The 17,481-nt window shown below is 34.8% G+C and overlaps 1 protein-coding gene across 1 annotated transcript in view; it reads right to left on the reverse strand.

Moving 5' to 3' along the window:
• Window positions 1–977: 977 nt before the first annotated feature.
• Window positions 978–17,481, reverse strand: part of LOC132126942 (protocadherin Fat 3-like) — a 49,775-nt gene continuing 33,271 nt past the window's right edge. Inside the window, exons 22-32 of the mRNA XM_059538573.1 lie at window positions 16,923–17,464; window positions 15,696–15,827; window positions 14,705–14,862; window positions 13,362–13,836; window positions 13,095–13,248; window positions 9,502–10,286; window positions 8,318–8,419; window positions 6,146–6,205; window positions 3,023–3,061; window positions 2,699–2,764; window positions 978–1,824 (exon numbers count right to left, since the gene is read on the reverse strand). Coding sequence (XP_059394556.1) covers window positions 1,283–1,824; window positions 2,699–2,764; window positions 3,023–3,061; window positions 6,146–6,205; window positions 8,318–8,419; window positions 9,502–10,286; window positions 13,095–13,248; window positions 13,362–13,836; window positions 14,705–14,862; window positions 15,696–15,827; window positions 16,923–17,464 — 3,055 coding nt within the window. The 3' untranslated portion in view covers window positions 978–1,282. The remainder of the gene's footprint in view (window positions 1,825–2,698; window positions 2,765–3,022; window positions 3,062–6,145; window positions 6,206–8,317; window positions 8,420–9,501; window positions 10,287–13,094; window positions 13,249–13,361; window positions 13,837–14,704; window positions 14,863–15,695; window positions 15,828–16,922; window positions 17,465–17,481) is intronic.

The raw sequence follows: 17,481 nt of genomic DNA on the forward strand, positions 1-17,481 counted from the left end.
ACATATGTTTCTGAAGTGTCAAAAATGCTCCCTCCTAAACTAAATCAAAATCACAAAAACAACAGCAAAACACTTAAATGCCAGATGTGCAATGAGAGATAAATACTATATGTACTTGTCATGTATACAAACAGCTCTAAATAAACAGCTCTTCATTTATGTAAAACACACCTGTGTGCTTTCATTCCTGGAATCATTTTGAGTACGCATACATTACAAAGCTTGAAGCTTTGACAAAAATGTAATTACATGAACTTGTTTTTCTCCACAGCTTCTATATAGTCCATGGAATGAAACCGGTTTCCTCTGTCCTTCAAGACTATTGTCATAGCAAAACACTTGCTGCCCAAAGACATACTTGGAAGATTTGGGCCTCTTTACTCATAAATATCAGCAGTACTTAACCTTTTTGACTCCAAGGTTGCCCATTGTCTACAGCAATATTCAAAGGCCCCAAGACGTTTTACTAAAACTAAGACTTTATATCCAGTTTTTTTTTATGTTTTTACTCAATGTCTACCTGATAAAATAATTATTTCATGGCATTTTAAGCATTCACTAATTTCCATTAACTGTTTTTTTTTCCACATAAAAAGATGTTGAGGGGGGTTAAAAGAGCATTCTCTTGTTTTTAAATCTTTTGAAATCTTCCTGAGACCCCCTTGTACATTTTCTGAGGCCTCCTGGTTGAGAACCAGAGCTGTATATGGATTCCATCAATAAAATATGTCGTTTCTCAATAAAAACAGTAGCATTCCTAGCACACAAACCCCCATCACCGTGTTTTTCAGATGTGATCATGGAAAAGTATGAGTTAATAATGTCAATCTCACACATATCTAGTTAAAGGATAGTTCACCCAAAAACAAAAATGTACTCACCTTTACATGGTTCCAAATCTGTATGACCTTCTTCAGTAAAAAAACAAAAGAAGATATTTGTGTAATGTCATTATTCTAAATAAAGAATAATTACTCTTTGTATGGAGAGAAAAAAAGTTAAAAATAAGATAAAAATACCTTCTTTTGTGTTATACACAAGAAAGTTGTATAAGTTGAAACGACAAGAGAGTGAGTAAATGATGACAGAATTCTCATTTTTGGGTGAGCTATTCCTTTAAATGAAGTACGTGAAGAATAATCACTAGTGTACAGTATGGTTGACACTGTGAGAGTCTAGACTTTTCCATTCCAGACAGATCAGCACACATTTTCAGGGCGAGTCCTTAGTTGCATGATCACAAGCTTTCAGTATAATTAAGGACTCTTTGTCCAGATAACGGTCAGTAGTACTCTCTCATGCCAGACAAAGAAGTCTTTGGGCTCTGACTACGCAGTCGTTGGGCCCGAAGTGAAATCCTGCCTAGTCTGTCGATCTCCTGCTGGCTGCCGAAGGGGTGTGCATCCTCCCAGACACGCGGACGCTCCTCCCAGGCCAGTAGAGGAGGGTGAGAGAGCAGGTACTGGCTAGAGTGATGATAGTCGGGTCTGGATCGGCCCTCACTAAAATCCAGCGGTTGAACAGTAGAGGCGTTGTCGTAGTGATCCGGGTGATGGTATTCTTCATATACAGGCGAGCTGTTGTCGTCCAGGGTTAGGGACGTGTGGAAATCTCTCTGGCCCTGGTATCGTCGTAATGGGTAGCCAGTCTGCAGCGATAGAGTGCTGCCATCCAACCGCACGCTGCCGCCCAGCCGTGTAGGGGTCAGGGGAGGTGGAGGAGCAGGAAGGGGTGGAGGAGGTGGTGTAGGGGTCTGGTCTCGGGGTGGTGATTCCAGTCCTGGAAGACACGTATCAAACCACTCCGAGGTTTGCCATTGATAGGCTGGAAAATACATTCAGAGTATCAAAAAAGTGCTTGAGCATATGCAACTTTCATTACATGCGGATTTATATATGTCATTTGTAAAAGAGTTTATGTATGACTTTATATATTTATTATTATTAGTCTTCAGCATCACATTCCCCTTCAGAAATCATTCTAATATGCAGATTTAGTGCTCAAGAAACATCAATGTTGAAAAGTTTTTTCTGCTTAACTTGTACTTGTGTTGTTGTTGTTTTTTTATACTATATCTTTATAGAATTTTATTTAAACCTTTATTATTGTAATATTATAATAATACTAAAAATAATTATTATTATTATTATTTGTGATCCTGGACCACAAAATCCATCATAAGTAGCACAGTATATTTGTAGCAATAGACATTATTATTATTATACATTATTATGGGTCAAAATGATAGATTTTTCTTTAATGCCAAAAAAAAAAAATTAGGATATTAAGCAAAGATCATGTTCCATGAAGATATTTTGTAAATTTTCTACAGTAAATATATCCAAACTTAATTTCTGTTTATTGACATACATATCTAAGAACTTCATTTGGACAACTTTAAAGGTGATTTTCTCAATATTATTATTATTTTTATTTTTTTGCAGCCTCATAGTCCAGATTTTCAAATAGTTGTATCTCGGCCAAATATTGTAAAATATTTTATTATCCTAAGAAAACATACTTTAATGGAAAGCTTATTTATTCAGTTATTATACACACTTATTTCAAACTTTTTTTTTTCTGTGAATTGTTTTCTTGAATTTGTTTCGAGTAGAAAATACAAACTGTCATGGGACCTTGATATTGAAATAGACAAGATCTCTAGTTTAGTAGAGTTAATGAAGATATAAAGTCTTACAATTCAAAAAATACTCTTTGATGAATTCCATGCATATCTCATCCTCACAGTGGAGGTGTGGGCTTGCTGTGTAGAGACATAAAATGGAAAATGTTTCAGGGGGAGCGTTTTAATGAGTTATGAGATAGAAACAAATAATCAAGAGCCAAATCAAAAACAAAACAGTCAGAACAATCAACCTGTTCATGCTTGATGAAATATTAAAGATGGAATGTTTTAATATGCGATGCATGTAAAGGTTTAGAAATATGTCTGACCAAGTGAAAAAGATGAACAGAAATTAAAGTAAAATGGGACAATAAACCAAACATAAAGAGGACTCACAGGTGCTACTGTGAGGCTGCACGTCACCCAGACCTGCAACTGTTAGGAGAAGATGAAAACACACCATATATCACTGCTTATGCTTAGCTTGTTTTATGTGACCTACTCAACATCCTTGTTTTTATAAACATGTTTCATCAGATTTTAACTGTATATAACATATAAGCGTTTAATAGTAATTAGTTAAATTAAACATTTTAATTAGAATTAAAAAAAATAACTAATTCTTATTTAATTAATAATAAAAGTATATTTTAATATATTTAAAATTAATCTTAAAATGCATTTGGAGGATAAAATGCATTAAATGTATGGATTTAAAATACATACGTTGTTTATATTAATTTTATTATATATTTATTATATATTAATATTATTATATATATATATATATATATATATATATATATATATATTAATTATATTATAATTATATAATTATATATTTTAATGAAATAGTAATAATGGAAAATTCTTAAATAAATATTACTATATAAATATTGAATAAATAAATATTTAACAACCGAAATATAACAAAGTAACAGCTGAAAATGTGAACATTTTAATTAGAGAAAATAATTAGAATTAAAATGCTTCATTCCATTAAAAATAAATAATTACCATTTGATTATTTTAAAAATATTAATATTTTTTTAATTATACCAAAATAAGTTTAAAATATTTCTAGTCATAAAATATACATTTTATTACATTTATACATTTAAAAAACATATGCAAATTATATATTTGTTAATATAACTTAAATCAAATCAACCTGACTAATTAAGTTACACCAGTTATTTATAAATAGTAATGAATATAATAGCAATAAATAGAATAAACAGTAAGTTATTAAGGGGCAATTCATTAATTAAATAAAAATGTATTTTTCTCAATTTAATTTATAAAAGAAATATTAGCTAATTAATATTTAAATCATATAAAATATATTTAAATTTATTATATTTATATAATATTTATAATATAGTTATAAAGTTTTATTATATTTTAAATTAATCATAATTTACATTTATTATTCAAATACTATTTTAAAATATATTTGTAAGATATAAACTGTATTCAATCTAAATTCAAAATAACTTTTAAGAAAAATATTAGCTAATTTATATTTATATAATATTTATGATATAAAGTTATATTTAAAATTAATTAATATTTAAATTTATTTAAAATTATTTTATTCAAATAATATTGTTTAACATATTTGTAATATATAAATTGTATTAAATGTATACATTTAAAATACATATACACATACTTATTATAACTTAAATCAACCTGACTACTTTAGGTTACAAGAAAGTTATTTAGAAATAATCATTAATACAAAAGTAATTAATAAGATAATACATAGAAATGAGTAGCAACAAAAATATTTTCTCAAGGCAACAACTGAAAGTTTACCCATTTTAAAGTTTAAGAATGCTGGTCCAAGACCCAAAAATGTTGTTGATCCAGGAACATGTCCTACTTGGATAAATCACATTGTGCTGTTTAGCGTAACCAACAAAAACAGTCCACTTTCATCCAGACCTCTGAGAAAGAAGGTGGAGCCGGAACTCCTCAGACAGCAAAAATTACCATAGCGTGTGAGACTTTCAAGCAAACAGCTTGTTTTCGCACTGATTGGAAACAGCTTTGGTCTAGAGCAGGTTTAATTAGAGACTGGCTCTGGTGCGCCTCAAAAACAGGTCACTGCAGCTAAGCCACGGACAGGGATGCTGTTCTTCACTAACTAAACGCTACTTAAATAGTTCAGGTTTTCAATGCTGGATTATGTGATTGATTAAAGAGCAAATCTAAACCCTGGTTTTATTCAAGTCCAGAGTTGTGCAGTTTAATTAACGACTCTAATCCTACTTTGTCCAGCGTGGACTGAACTCCTGCATGAATGGACACTTCAGTTCCTGTGCTCTGGGATTTCATCTTCATCTTTTCATGTTTCCTCTAACATTTAAACTGAATAACACTATAAGATATTACTAAATGGCACTCTACCTGACTCTACAGCTCTATATTTCATTCTGTCAGTTGCAGCATTCTATGGTCAGTTTTTCTTCTATAATGATGCTAAACGGTGTAATTGACTGTTGTATCCAGGCAACCGATTTCCTTGCAGTGCCAGATGTCTCGATCTATACCTTTCTTTCTTCTGACACAATAAAATACTTTCACCGCATATCAATATTTCACATCCATTTATTTATTCATTTACCTAGAAGCTATCTAATAAGCAGGACGTTCTGCTTTGCATCATTGTCCTGATGAGTTATTGGGTTTATTTTGCAATTATGCCTACAATATTTCTAAATAATACACTACAACATGACAATATTTCTAAAATTATTATACTTAACAATAAGGTTTCATTTGTTGACATTCGTCAACACCAGTAACATGAATGAACAATTAAAGTTGATTAACGTGATTTCAACATTTAAAAATACATTATTAAATCGTTTACTAAAAGAGAGACAGACCCAAAGATGGACGGACGGATATATGGAAGGAAATAATAATAATGATAATAATAATAATGCAGAAAATAAATAATAATGTTTATAAAAAAAAGAAAGAGAAAGAAAGAAAGATAGACTGATGGAAATACTACTACTACTAATAATAATGCAGAAAATAAAGAATAATGTTTATTAAAAATAAATAAATAAGAAACAAACAAACAAACAGAAAGAAATAATGCAGAAAATAGAATAATATTTGGGATGGATGGATGGATGGATGGATGGATGGATGGATGGATGGATGGATGGATGGATGGATGGATGGATGGATGGATGGATGGATAGATAGATAGATAGATAGATAGTGCAGGAAAGAAAGAAAGAAAGAAAGAAAGAAAGAAAGAAAGATGGATGGATGATAGAGATAATGCAGAAAAGTAAGAAAGAAAGAAAGAAAAAGAAAGAAAAAAAGAAAGAAAGGAAAATACTGGGCAAAATTACTAAGAGAAAGTTCATAGTTTATTTTGTCAACATTTAGCAGTACACTATGCTTTTACTATTAGTAAAAGCTGCAAAATTCTATTCTAATTTTGATTTTGTTGGGTATTTAATGAGTCATGTAATAGAAACTGACTCATACCTTCATTTTCAATGGTGTCCACTGCATTGTTCACCTGTCGTATGACCGTCACTATGGAGGCTAGGGCATAACCAAGAGTAAAATGTCAGGCAACAATTGAATCAATGATCAAACATTTCAAACAAACATCAAACACTCAATAAAACCTTACACAAGCATTTATATAAATCACTATGACCCATTTGTAATCCTTCCAGCATTATGAAATCTGCTAAACAGAAGCAAGTGGACTTCTGATGTGTCAGTCTGGCATCTCTTTTGTACAGCCGAAGTGATACTACACTACTGAGTCAAGATAGCAATGGCGTTTGGAGAGCATATCAAAGGCAGATGGATTGCAATTACTGCTCTGACCTATTTAGGCTGTCACTTTGTTAAAGCAGTGTAGGGTTATTACTAATCCTCATGATTTCCTTTTGGAAAGATCAGACACTGTAAGTCATCTTAATTAGGAGATTAGGTCATTATAATGCAGCTGGGTGCGTGAGAGTTTATGTACAGTATATTTTACTGTGATATTGTTGCATGTTTTTAATCAGGTCTTTTTAGTATATAAAAGCAGGAAGTGACTCAAATTGGAGTTAATTGGAGTCTGTCCAGCACTCAAAACTATCATATGGCTCTAGTCCAGAAGACTTGTTCTTATGCGCTTTTTTTTAAATTTTATTATTATTTATGCATTTATTTTTAAAATGTTAAATGTTAACTAAATATTAAACGTTAAAGGCTAAATGTTTTTATTGTTATTAGTTTATGGATTTATTATTTTATGATTTCTTAAATTATTATTTTTTTAATCATATGTTTTTTAATAATGTTCTGTAATTGTTAATAATTAAAAAAAATCTAAGAACTTGCAATTTAGGCAGTAGATGTCATTAAAGGGGTTATTAAATGGAGAAGCAAACGGTCTTAATATTTACACATATGAGAGGTTACTCTACAGAAACAATTTTTCTTTTATATTCTTCCAAAATGCCGGATTTGAAATCAGAAGAATGGTGAGGTTACAGTTTCCCCTAGACTCACCCCTTAACATGCGTCACTGTCATATTTAATTAATGAGAAACAACTGGACTTCTGTCCATCAATCACAAGAGAGATACTGCTGTTTTTAGAGCTAATAAACATCATAAAAATTATAAACTAACCTCACGAAACATAAGAATCTGAAATTGGATTACACAACCTGTGATCTGTGTAATATTTAAGGTCTCATGTACAGATGCTTTTTGTTGGAAAGTGGTTTACTGCTGTTTTTGCATGAGTGAATCAAACCAAAGACTAAATGATAAACTTCACACTGTTCCTGTTAGTCACTGAAAACCATCAGTTATTAATCTCTATAGTGGTTATTTATATACAGAAAGTGATATACACTACTGGTCAAACGTTTGGGATCAGAATCATTTTTAATGATTTTACAGGAGTTTCTTATGCTCGTCATGCTTAAAGCTCATTCTATTTTAATATACATGAAAATTTAATTTATTCCTGTGATGCAAAGCTGAATTTTCAGCATCATTACTCCAGTCTTCAGTGTCACAAGATCCCTTGGAGATCATTCTAATATACTGATTTATTATCAGTGCTGGAAACTGTTGTGCTCCTTAATATTTTTTGGGAACATGCAAAAAGCTTTGCATCACATAAATAAATTTAAAAGGTTATATTAAAAGGTTTTTGATTTAAAAAAAGCAGCCTTGATGAGCATAAGAGACTTCTTTAAAAACATTACAAGTCTTATCCCAAACTTTTGACCGGTAGTGTATACAGTTCTTTTAATCAACTGCCAGCACTATTAAGCTTATCAAGGCAGACTCATACAAATAGCTAATGAGTGCAAAGAGATCAGGCTTAACAAGAAGTGAGAAAACATCAACGCATAGTGTTCATTCAGTATGTTATCTAATTGCTCTGTGGTTTATTCAAAAATTGCAGTCTTGGCCTAATGATTGTTCTGGGATCATATGGGATTGGGAAATGTTTATGTATGATTACAGTAATGGTTAAACCATGACAGAATATGATGCACTAAAAAATCCACCTTAAAAACCATTTCTAAACTTTTCCATAGTTAAACATTAAATATTATTTTGAGCAGAGAAAGTTTTTGAAGGTTGTTTGGAGGATATGTTAAGGACTTTGGGTCTTGCAATGCATGTTTCTCACCGTTGTCGTCGCAGGAATCGGACTGGAAGGACCTGAGGGAGTGTGCCTCGCTCGTGCTGCTGTCGGAGAAGCAGGTGACCTCTTCTGGTGCATTTCCAGCTTCTGCAGAAGAATACAACAGCAGAATCTTATACAGAGCCACACACATGCAAATGCATGCAGCTGTGCTACGCATTCACACTATACAATCACTCTTTACAGTACACACAACAGGGCTCAACAATAGGGATGGTTCAGGGACAGCTTGAAAGTTGTCACGGTGTCTGTTCAAGAAGCATTTCTTATTATTTTTCATCACTGAAAACAGTTTTTGTGTTTATGGTCACTTCTGTATGAACTACAAAATATTTTTAAGAAATTGAAAATACTGCCATGTTGAGTCTGAACTACTGGCCCAATTGCATTCACTAAACAGACATTTAATATCCAAAAACCAGACTAGCACATACACAAACAAAACCGCATTTACAGCTTAATACTCTCTACTGCAAAAAAATCTTTCAAATCTGCTAAAGTGAAAGAGCAGTAATATCCGTCCTATATTTATCCCAGACTACACACAAAGCTAACAACTAGTCCATGACAAATGAGTTTCTGCTTGAAGAAAACACTAACAAGACCAAGGTCATCCACTTGAGAACACAAATCGAAGAGAAAACTTACATTACATAGGTAATGCATTTCCACAAGCGGAAGTGTAATCACCCTAACATACTATAAGCACTAGCTGCTGTATTTTATAAGGAGAAAGGCTCCTGTTTGGTTTGTTGTAAAACAAGTTTTGAGTCCCTGGTCAATTTTCAAGATATGAAAAATCGCAAGAATGCTGAATATGAAATCATTAAAAAGAAACTCATTTTGAAGGGAGATTAGATTAAAACTGAGTTTTTTAATATACATTATTACGATTAAAGCATTATGCATAGTGTTTATCACAATGTGGATGGATGTTTCTGTTTGAATCTTGAGGATTCACTCTAAATGCTTTACTTTCTCCTTTTGTGTGAAACCCTTGTGTTATCTCTAAGGTAATTACACTCCGTCACACATTATTGTAAGATGGATTTTCCAAATGGAGACTGTGGTGCATATGTATAATCTCATCCACACAAAGACTGGCATTTAATTGGCCACGGGGAGTTATGGAGCCATGCTAACGTACTGCCGATTTGCCAAATCATTACCCTCTGCTCTGTACGCTTCCTCTCTGTCCGCCTGATAACCCCTGTCTTCCCACTCCAGAACTTGGACTTGATGCTCCATAGCACTGTCCTCATCGTGGTCCTCTTCCCACGGAGGTTTGTGGATAGGGCTGCATTCGGACGGGTTCGGGGACAAAGACAGGGGAAGATTGGGTGCCACGCTGCAGACGGCCACACCTCTCCGCGTCATCCCGAGGATGTGTGGTGGATCCGCCTGGAAGGTGCTCATCTGAGAAGGGCAGGAGAGGGTGGCCAGCCCTCCCTCTGTCTTTTCCGTTTCCCCTCGAAGGATTCCCTGGCAGTGGGGAAGCGTGTAAGCTGTGGGCCGCACCATGACCTGCGGCGGCCCTCCAGCGCTGTCATTCTGATAGAGGCTGGTGCGACCCTCGCCGCTGACCCGCACAGCTTTGAATTCGATGCCCTCGGCTCCCATGCCTGTCTTATGCAGCATGTAGTTGGTCTCTGTGGAGATTCCCACTGCCTCCCCGCGGCTCCAGTCCTTCCGGAGGATTTTTTTGCGGAACGCAGCCAGCAGGGACAGCAGGACCAACACCACAAAGAGCAACACGCCGATGCCGATGATCTCTCCCGGTCCAACGTATGACAGGGCCTCAGCCTGAGTGTCTGGGCCGTCCAGAGAAGTCTGGCCACAGAATTGACCTTCGAAACCCATGGTGCAGTTACAGTAGAAGGCTCCGAATGTGTTCACACATGCCCCTCCGTTCTCACACTCCTCCCTCTCACACTCGTTCACATCCTCGTCGCATCTGTGGACAGAAGGATTGTGTCAAACTTTTGGGAATTAAATACTAGCTATATACTATATACTGTAAAGTATACCAACTATTTGAAAATCTGGAATCTGAGGGTGCAAAAAAATCTAAATATTGAGAAAATCGCCTTTAAAGTTGTCCAAATTAAGTCCTTAGCAATGCATATTTCTAATAAAAAAGTTTTGATATATTTATGGTAGTAAATTTACAAAATATCAAAATAATCATGGAAAATGATCTTTACTTATGACTGGTTTTGAAATGTCCACTTTTGGGTTACAATCCACTTGAATTATATGCATTCATTCCTTTATAAAAAAATAGTCATATACATCTAGGACCACTTGAGTGTAGAGTAAAAGATTTTTTAAACTTTTTGGTAGAGTATCCTTTTAAAAAATGCATGATTTCTTGTTTTAAACAATTGTATGCTACATTGTGTTATTTTGGCTTTTTCAGTTCAATTTTGGATTAATTACGTCTGCTGATTGGCTCTCTGACTTATTTGATGGGACTGATAGATATTAAGTTCATTCATCACTCTGGAAGGGAATAGGTCAAGTCAAATGCATTGCGGGACACAATATTGAGATATAATACCAACTATAAAGTAAGTGAAAAGCAGTACCTCTCATAATTATGTTTGGTTTCTAGAACTGTTGATGATGGATGGATGACCTACTACTCCTGAAGAAATGTGCATCCAAAGCACACACTTGCTATCACAGGAGAGCCTTTGTTATATTCATAAATAGTGCAGAACTGTAAAACTGTGATTATGTAGATCACACGACAACATGCCAGATGAAGTATGACCAGATTGAAATCATATTACTCACACACATAAATACTTTTTAGTGTAGTTCAATTCTTCATCAGATGTAGAACCTTCTTTGACAGTACACATTTTCGCACACAAGAAGTGACTACAGCTCATTCTGGCAAATGCAGCAGGTCATCTAAGTATCCACACTATTGTTCAAAAGTTTGGGGGCAGTAAGCTTTTTGTGTGTTTTTGAAATAATTCTGTTATGCCCACTTTTGGTTGCATTTATTTGATCAAGGAAAAAAAACAAACAAACAACAAAAAAAACAGTAAAACTGTAACATTGTTAAAAAATTATTAGTATTTAATTCAACTGTTTTTTTATTCATGTGAAGCAGAATTTTCAGCAGTCATTACTCCGGTTTCCAGTGTCACATGATCCTTAAAAAAAATCATTCTAATATGCACATTTTGTAACTGCATGAATAATAAGAATATTGTTATTCTGAACACAGCCAGTGTTTCTCTCATTATCTAATTAGTTCTTAGAAGCAGAGAGAAAGAGGATTCTTGTTGCCTTATGATTCGTACATTTTCACATTTAATTGAACTCCACTAAGTGCTGCAGACAGCAGATATGTGATGATCTGTTTGCTCAGAGAACTCTTTATATGTACTCTTGATTATGAGAAAGTTCAACAAATCTCTCAAGCGAGCATAAGAGAGCATAATGAGAGGGTTGTTTGTATTGCGTAACATAATGGCACAGCTGGTAAAGCAGAGAAAGTAGTTATATAGTAGTTATATAAAGCAATTCGATTTTCATTACTTTCTCCCCGCTACATAAAAGGACCGAGAGGAAAAGTGCACAGGTCCCAGTATCCCAGTTTTCTCAGTCAGTTAAGTATAGGCTTAGATTTGCCTCTAAAAAGAAACAACAGCATCCTCTAGTGGAGAAATAACTGAATGACTGAATAACCGAATAACTGCATTGTAAATATATATGTATATATTAGAGAAGCCTTAATGGGATTATTGATGGACTGCTCTAAAATCTGTTATTTATTTAATAAACGATTTTAGAAATTAGTGAGAAAGGTCTAATTAACACAAGCAAACAACATACCTATTTTACTGTGTCATGTACTGTATGTATTCGACCAGCAGTTCAAACAATCAAGGTCTGAGATGGAAAACAGCAGGTGAATGCCAAGTCTTTCAGAGAGTGCAATTAAAATAAGCTGCTGATTACCAATTCTGTTTAAATGCAGGATGGCCTTACCAAACGGATTTCAGAAGAAAAACTATTTTTCTTCATTAACGACATTGAGTGTTAAACCACTGGAACGAGAGAAAAAAATGCCCCTTAAAATGTTTGGCTTTTGTTAAGATAAAAATAAATACCATGTCTAAGCACTTTTTTAAATACCATTGTCAAAGCAATTTAAAAAATGAAAAAATAAAAATCATTAGCACAGCTGTGATTGTTTTTGATTGTCAAAAAAAAGTGTGTCTGTTTGTGAGTGAGAGAGAGAGAGAGAGAGAGAGAGAGAGTGCAGCAGAGAGAGAGAGAGAGAGAGAGATGCGATATTCAGTTAAAAATGTACTGAAGAATGGTTAAAATTGCCCATAGACAATCTATTGGGTAACACCAATAAAATAATATGTATATGCACTAATATACATTTAAAACATATGGAAATACGTATAAATTACCAAATTTGAATGTCTGGGAGCTAATTATTTTTGTCAAGTTATTTTCAAAATAATTGGTTTTATATTACAGTATATTACATACAATATATTACATAAAAAAAATTTCACAGGAAAATTACTAAAATAATAGTATCTACTGTTTTTCAGTGTACTGTGTAGTCCTTCCAGAGAAATTGGCATTTTTACTTGATGTCTTATGTGTTATCATTTGTCTCAGTTACTACCAAACTGTCTGCGGTCTGACATCTTAAAGGTCTGAAATGTATGCAAGCTTAATGGTAAATCCTACAAGTAGAATATAATGAAATAAAATATCTCACATGAGTCCCGTAAAGCCTTTGAGGCAACTGCAGAGGAAGGTGTTTCCCACAGCCTTACAATCACCCCCATTCTGACAAGGTGAGGGCACACAGGACGTCACCTCCATCTCACAGCGGGACCCCGTGAACTGTGGCAGGCAGCTGCATGAGAAGTCTGGGGACAAATTCAAAGAGAAACAAGACTTCGTAAACAGAGCTAATACAGAGCTAAGGACTCAAATCTGAAAATTTGGCTGTTATTTATGTATTGATGTATTCATTTCTCACCACCAGAGGGCAGCTTTGTACAAGAAGCTCCATTCTGGCATGGTCCTCCGAGGCACGGATCAGGGTATAAAACACATCCCAGCTTCACATCACTCAGCCCAGCAACCTCTGCATACCGGCTCCTCTTATTCTGAAGAGGGAGTTCATTCCCATTGAGCATGATGGACCCCAGGCACCCCTGGAAGCCTTCTTGTGCCCGTGGGGGCCTCTGACCGCCTCTGCCCACTGGTCCGTGCAACACCTGAGCCCCAAAGAACAGCGATCCGTCTGCGGCCAAGGGCCAGATGCGGACAGGGGCCCGCGCGGAACGCCGGCGCTCTACATAGCTGTCGTCCAGTGAAAGGAGAGTGTAGTTACTGGTGAGCTCCAGGGTCACGGCGTGCCAGGACCCATCATTGATTGGACGCCCTGAGATGCCCAGGATGTCCAACCTGTTGTCACAGTCCATCTGGAACCACAGACGCCCTTCCTCAATCTGAACAAACACAAATACACAACCACTCACTAGAGCAAACACAAATGCACAGAAAGCTCACAATGGCAGGATCAATAATACAATTATATATATATATATATATATATATATATATATATATATATATATATATATATATATATATATATATATATAAATAATATATAAACTATTATTTATTTCACTTAATATTGTATAAATGTAATATTGTGTACCATAATGTCATTTTTGCAATTGGTTTACTTCAATAATGTTGTTCAGAAAACCAGATGAAATCAACATAAATTTAAGTACCTACCTACAATAACATGTACTTAATAATGCCCCCCCAAAATTTCTAAATATGACATACATCTATAGATACACTACCGTTTAATAGTTCAGGTTAGTAAAATGTTTTATTTCTTCGTCTTTTTTTTTTTTTTTTTGAGAAAAAAAGCAATTCTTTGATTTAGCAAGGCCACTGTTCAAAGATCCTAAAACAGTTTACCCAAAAAATTATATAAAAAAAGCAGCAGAACTTTTTTAATCTTTTCAACATTTATACTATAGTATAGAATTATAGCAGCAAATCAGCATAATAGAATGATTTCTGAAGGATCATGCGACACTAAAGACTTGAGTAATGATGATGAAAATTCAGCTTTGCATCACAGGAATAATTTGCATAACATATTATAGAATACACTTATTTTAAATTGTAATATTGCACAATATTGCTGTTTTTACTGTATTTTTGATCAAATAAATAATCCTTGGTGAGCATAAGAGACTTCCTACCAGCTCTAGACTTTTGAACGGTAGTAAAATTGTGCTTAGTAATGCATGAATAATCTAATGTAATGACATATCTCTGTATCCGTCTGACCTTGAGCAGTATGCAGGGGTCAGCGCGTGTGTACATGATGACTCCTTGGCTGTGCAGCGTTCTGATTCTCAAGCCCAGCTTCATGTCTCCGCTCCTATCACTGTCCGTCACTCTGTATTTGATGTAACTCTTCCCTGCAAAGCTCAGAGATGTTTGGCCTGCCAGCACAGGTACAGAAATCAGTCAGTCAAGTGCTAACACCATATTTCAAAATCTACTATTTATACACACTTTCACAAAAGATATTCACAGAAGTGTTTGGCCTTAATCACGTATGAAAAAATGTCATTTAAATATATATGTTTGACACACCCTCAGGATATTCCACAAGAGGGAACCTTTATTTTGAAGGGAAATGAATGTTTACATAACTTCTGCCCAACACATCAAGCTAAAGTAAAATGCATTCTGTATTTTTTCCTATTTATTAGTAGTGACACACTTGGAGCTGCCTGAGGGGCTCGAAATAAACATTTTGATATGACATCACTCGTATTATATCATGCTATATGGTTTTCCCCAAAGTAAAAACAAGTAGACATCTTTGCCTTACATATCAAATGTTTTCATAAATACATCAATCTCCATTTGCTTTAAAATGATTAAAAATATGATGTAGTAAGACTTTTTTTTTTGCATGTTTTGAAATTTTACACTAGTAAAGTATAATATTTAAATAAATGCACTTGAATTTTAAGACAATATTTGTTAGGTGAAAATCTATTCTCTATTCTCTAACTAAATTTTTACATTATCAAATAAATATCTGTAATATATGTTATTTGTAATTTTGTATTTGCTATCATTTTTCATCTTCTCTTATATGCTACAATTAAATGTGAAAAAGCATTTGAATATTTACCAGCTCGCATGTGTTGAAAGTGTTGCAAACCCTCTTTTTGAAATATAAAATGTTGCTTTACCTTTACATTACACACGGCCTTAAGCCAGGGTTTAAAAAGAGCAGCGTGAAAAGGCTATTTGATCGAACCTGCGCACTTGTCCAGCGTGTCAGGTAGACACTGGCAGAGAGATGGTGCTGCAGGCCCGCTGCGCACACACTGCATGTCAGACTGACACGTTTGGCCATCACAGAGCTCCAGAGAAGATGGACATATTCCTCCTGCAGTGGGTTCAAAAAAAGTTAGAAAGCAAGCAAATGGAAATTCTGCCACTCAAGCTACTGTTTGAATTTAATCAACCAGGATAAATAATGCACACTATGAAATGCATCCTACAATAAACAGGGTTGCCTACTTTGGTTACCTGGCTGGCGTGAGATTTTGATGGAATGGGCAGATCAATTACAGACACCTATTTGAGGTTTTGAGGAGGCAACAATTATTTTTTTGTATTTCATCATAATACTTAAGGTTACTTTAGTATAATATACAGTATTTATACAGTTTTCAATACTGAAGTGCATGGTAGTGTTTTAAAGGGGAACCAGCAAGTAATATTAATAATAATAATAATAATGCTAAAGCAATAGTTATGGAAAAAGGCATAATTTCCGGATAATATGGGCAATATTTACTCAAAAACTGATTGAAAGAAAACAAGTTGATAAAAAGACAGGTAATAATATAGCATAATGAGAAATGTATATGCAATATGCCAGAAGTATAACTAAAATCCTCAAAAAAGTAAAAACAAATATAAAAAAAAGAAAGAAAAGTGATGCTGTTATACTCTGTAAGAGCAAAGTCAACAAATTTTAGTCTAATGCAATAAATTAACTAGCATTTTGGGGGGAAAGAAAATCCTCTCCAGGACAAATAAATGACCAGAACATAACATGAGAGTTGAGATTCCATTATAGTTACTGTTCCAATAAAACATACTCCCTATACAAATAATTTGATGTTCAAAAACAATATTTGATGAAATTTCGAATGTTTATTCTAAATTATCGCTCATTTTTCTCTGTTCTCTGCTTTATTATATGTATTTGATGTTTAAAGTTAGCTGCTATTTGCTTGCTCTTATGTTTTGTGAAATGGAAATATGCACCTGACTTTGAAGTCATAACTTTTTTCAGAATAAAGAATATAAGAATATAATGTAGGTCAAGCATTTAGCATTTTCTTGTTATTTCACTGGGATTTATTAAGGTTAGCATGTGAACATGAAAGCATGTGTCTCACGCCAAATGTTTGAGATCTGGCAACCCTGGAATGAATCTGAATCAGTTTTGAGACTAAATCAAATCACGAACCTGGACACGTGCACATCTCTTTCCTGCTGAAGCGTGGAGACACAAAGCTCACTCTGGAGGTGGTGTAGGAGACCAAGCTGATGGGGTCGAGACTAAGGGTGAGCTCACAGTCTCTCTCCCCGCACTCAAGCTCTCCTGAGCAGCTCTGATCCAAGACGCTGACCACCCTCAGTGCTCCCTTTAGGAAACCCTTCACCTCCTCCAGCTTGAGAGCCAGCTCTCCTGGACCCATATAACCCCCATCTGGTGTCTCCACGGCAAGGAGCACCTCCAGCTGACTGGAGCGACTCAGTGGCTGCACTCCCAAGATGTGAAGAGGGTCTGGTCCATCAATAACACCCGTCCCATCACCAACCAGAGAGGTACGGAGCACCTTCTTTAGCTCTTCCATGTACACACCCACAAAATCCTCAGGGGACAGGTCTTGGAAACGTAGAGTGACTGCATTCTGCACCATCTCATCTGTGGCTTGCTCCACTTGGACGCTAACACCCACGGTCACAGAAAACCGCCCATCACTGACTGTAGCATTTAGGGAGTATCTGAAAAAATAATAATA

This window comes from Carassius carassius, chromosome 45 (assembly GCF_963082965.1).
Source record: "Carassius carassius chromosome 45, fCarCar2.1, whole genome shotgun sequence".
Lineage (NCBI taxonomy): Eukaryota > Metazoa > Chordata > Actinopteri > Cypriniformes > Cyprinidae > Carassius > Carassius carassius.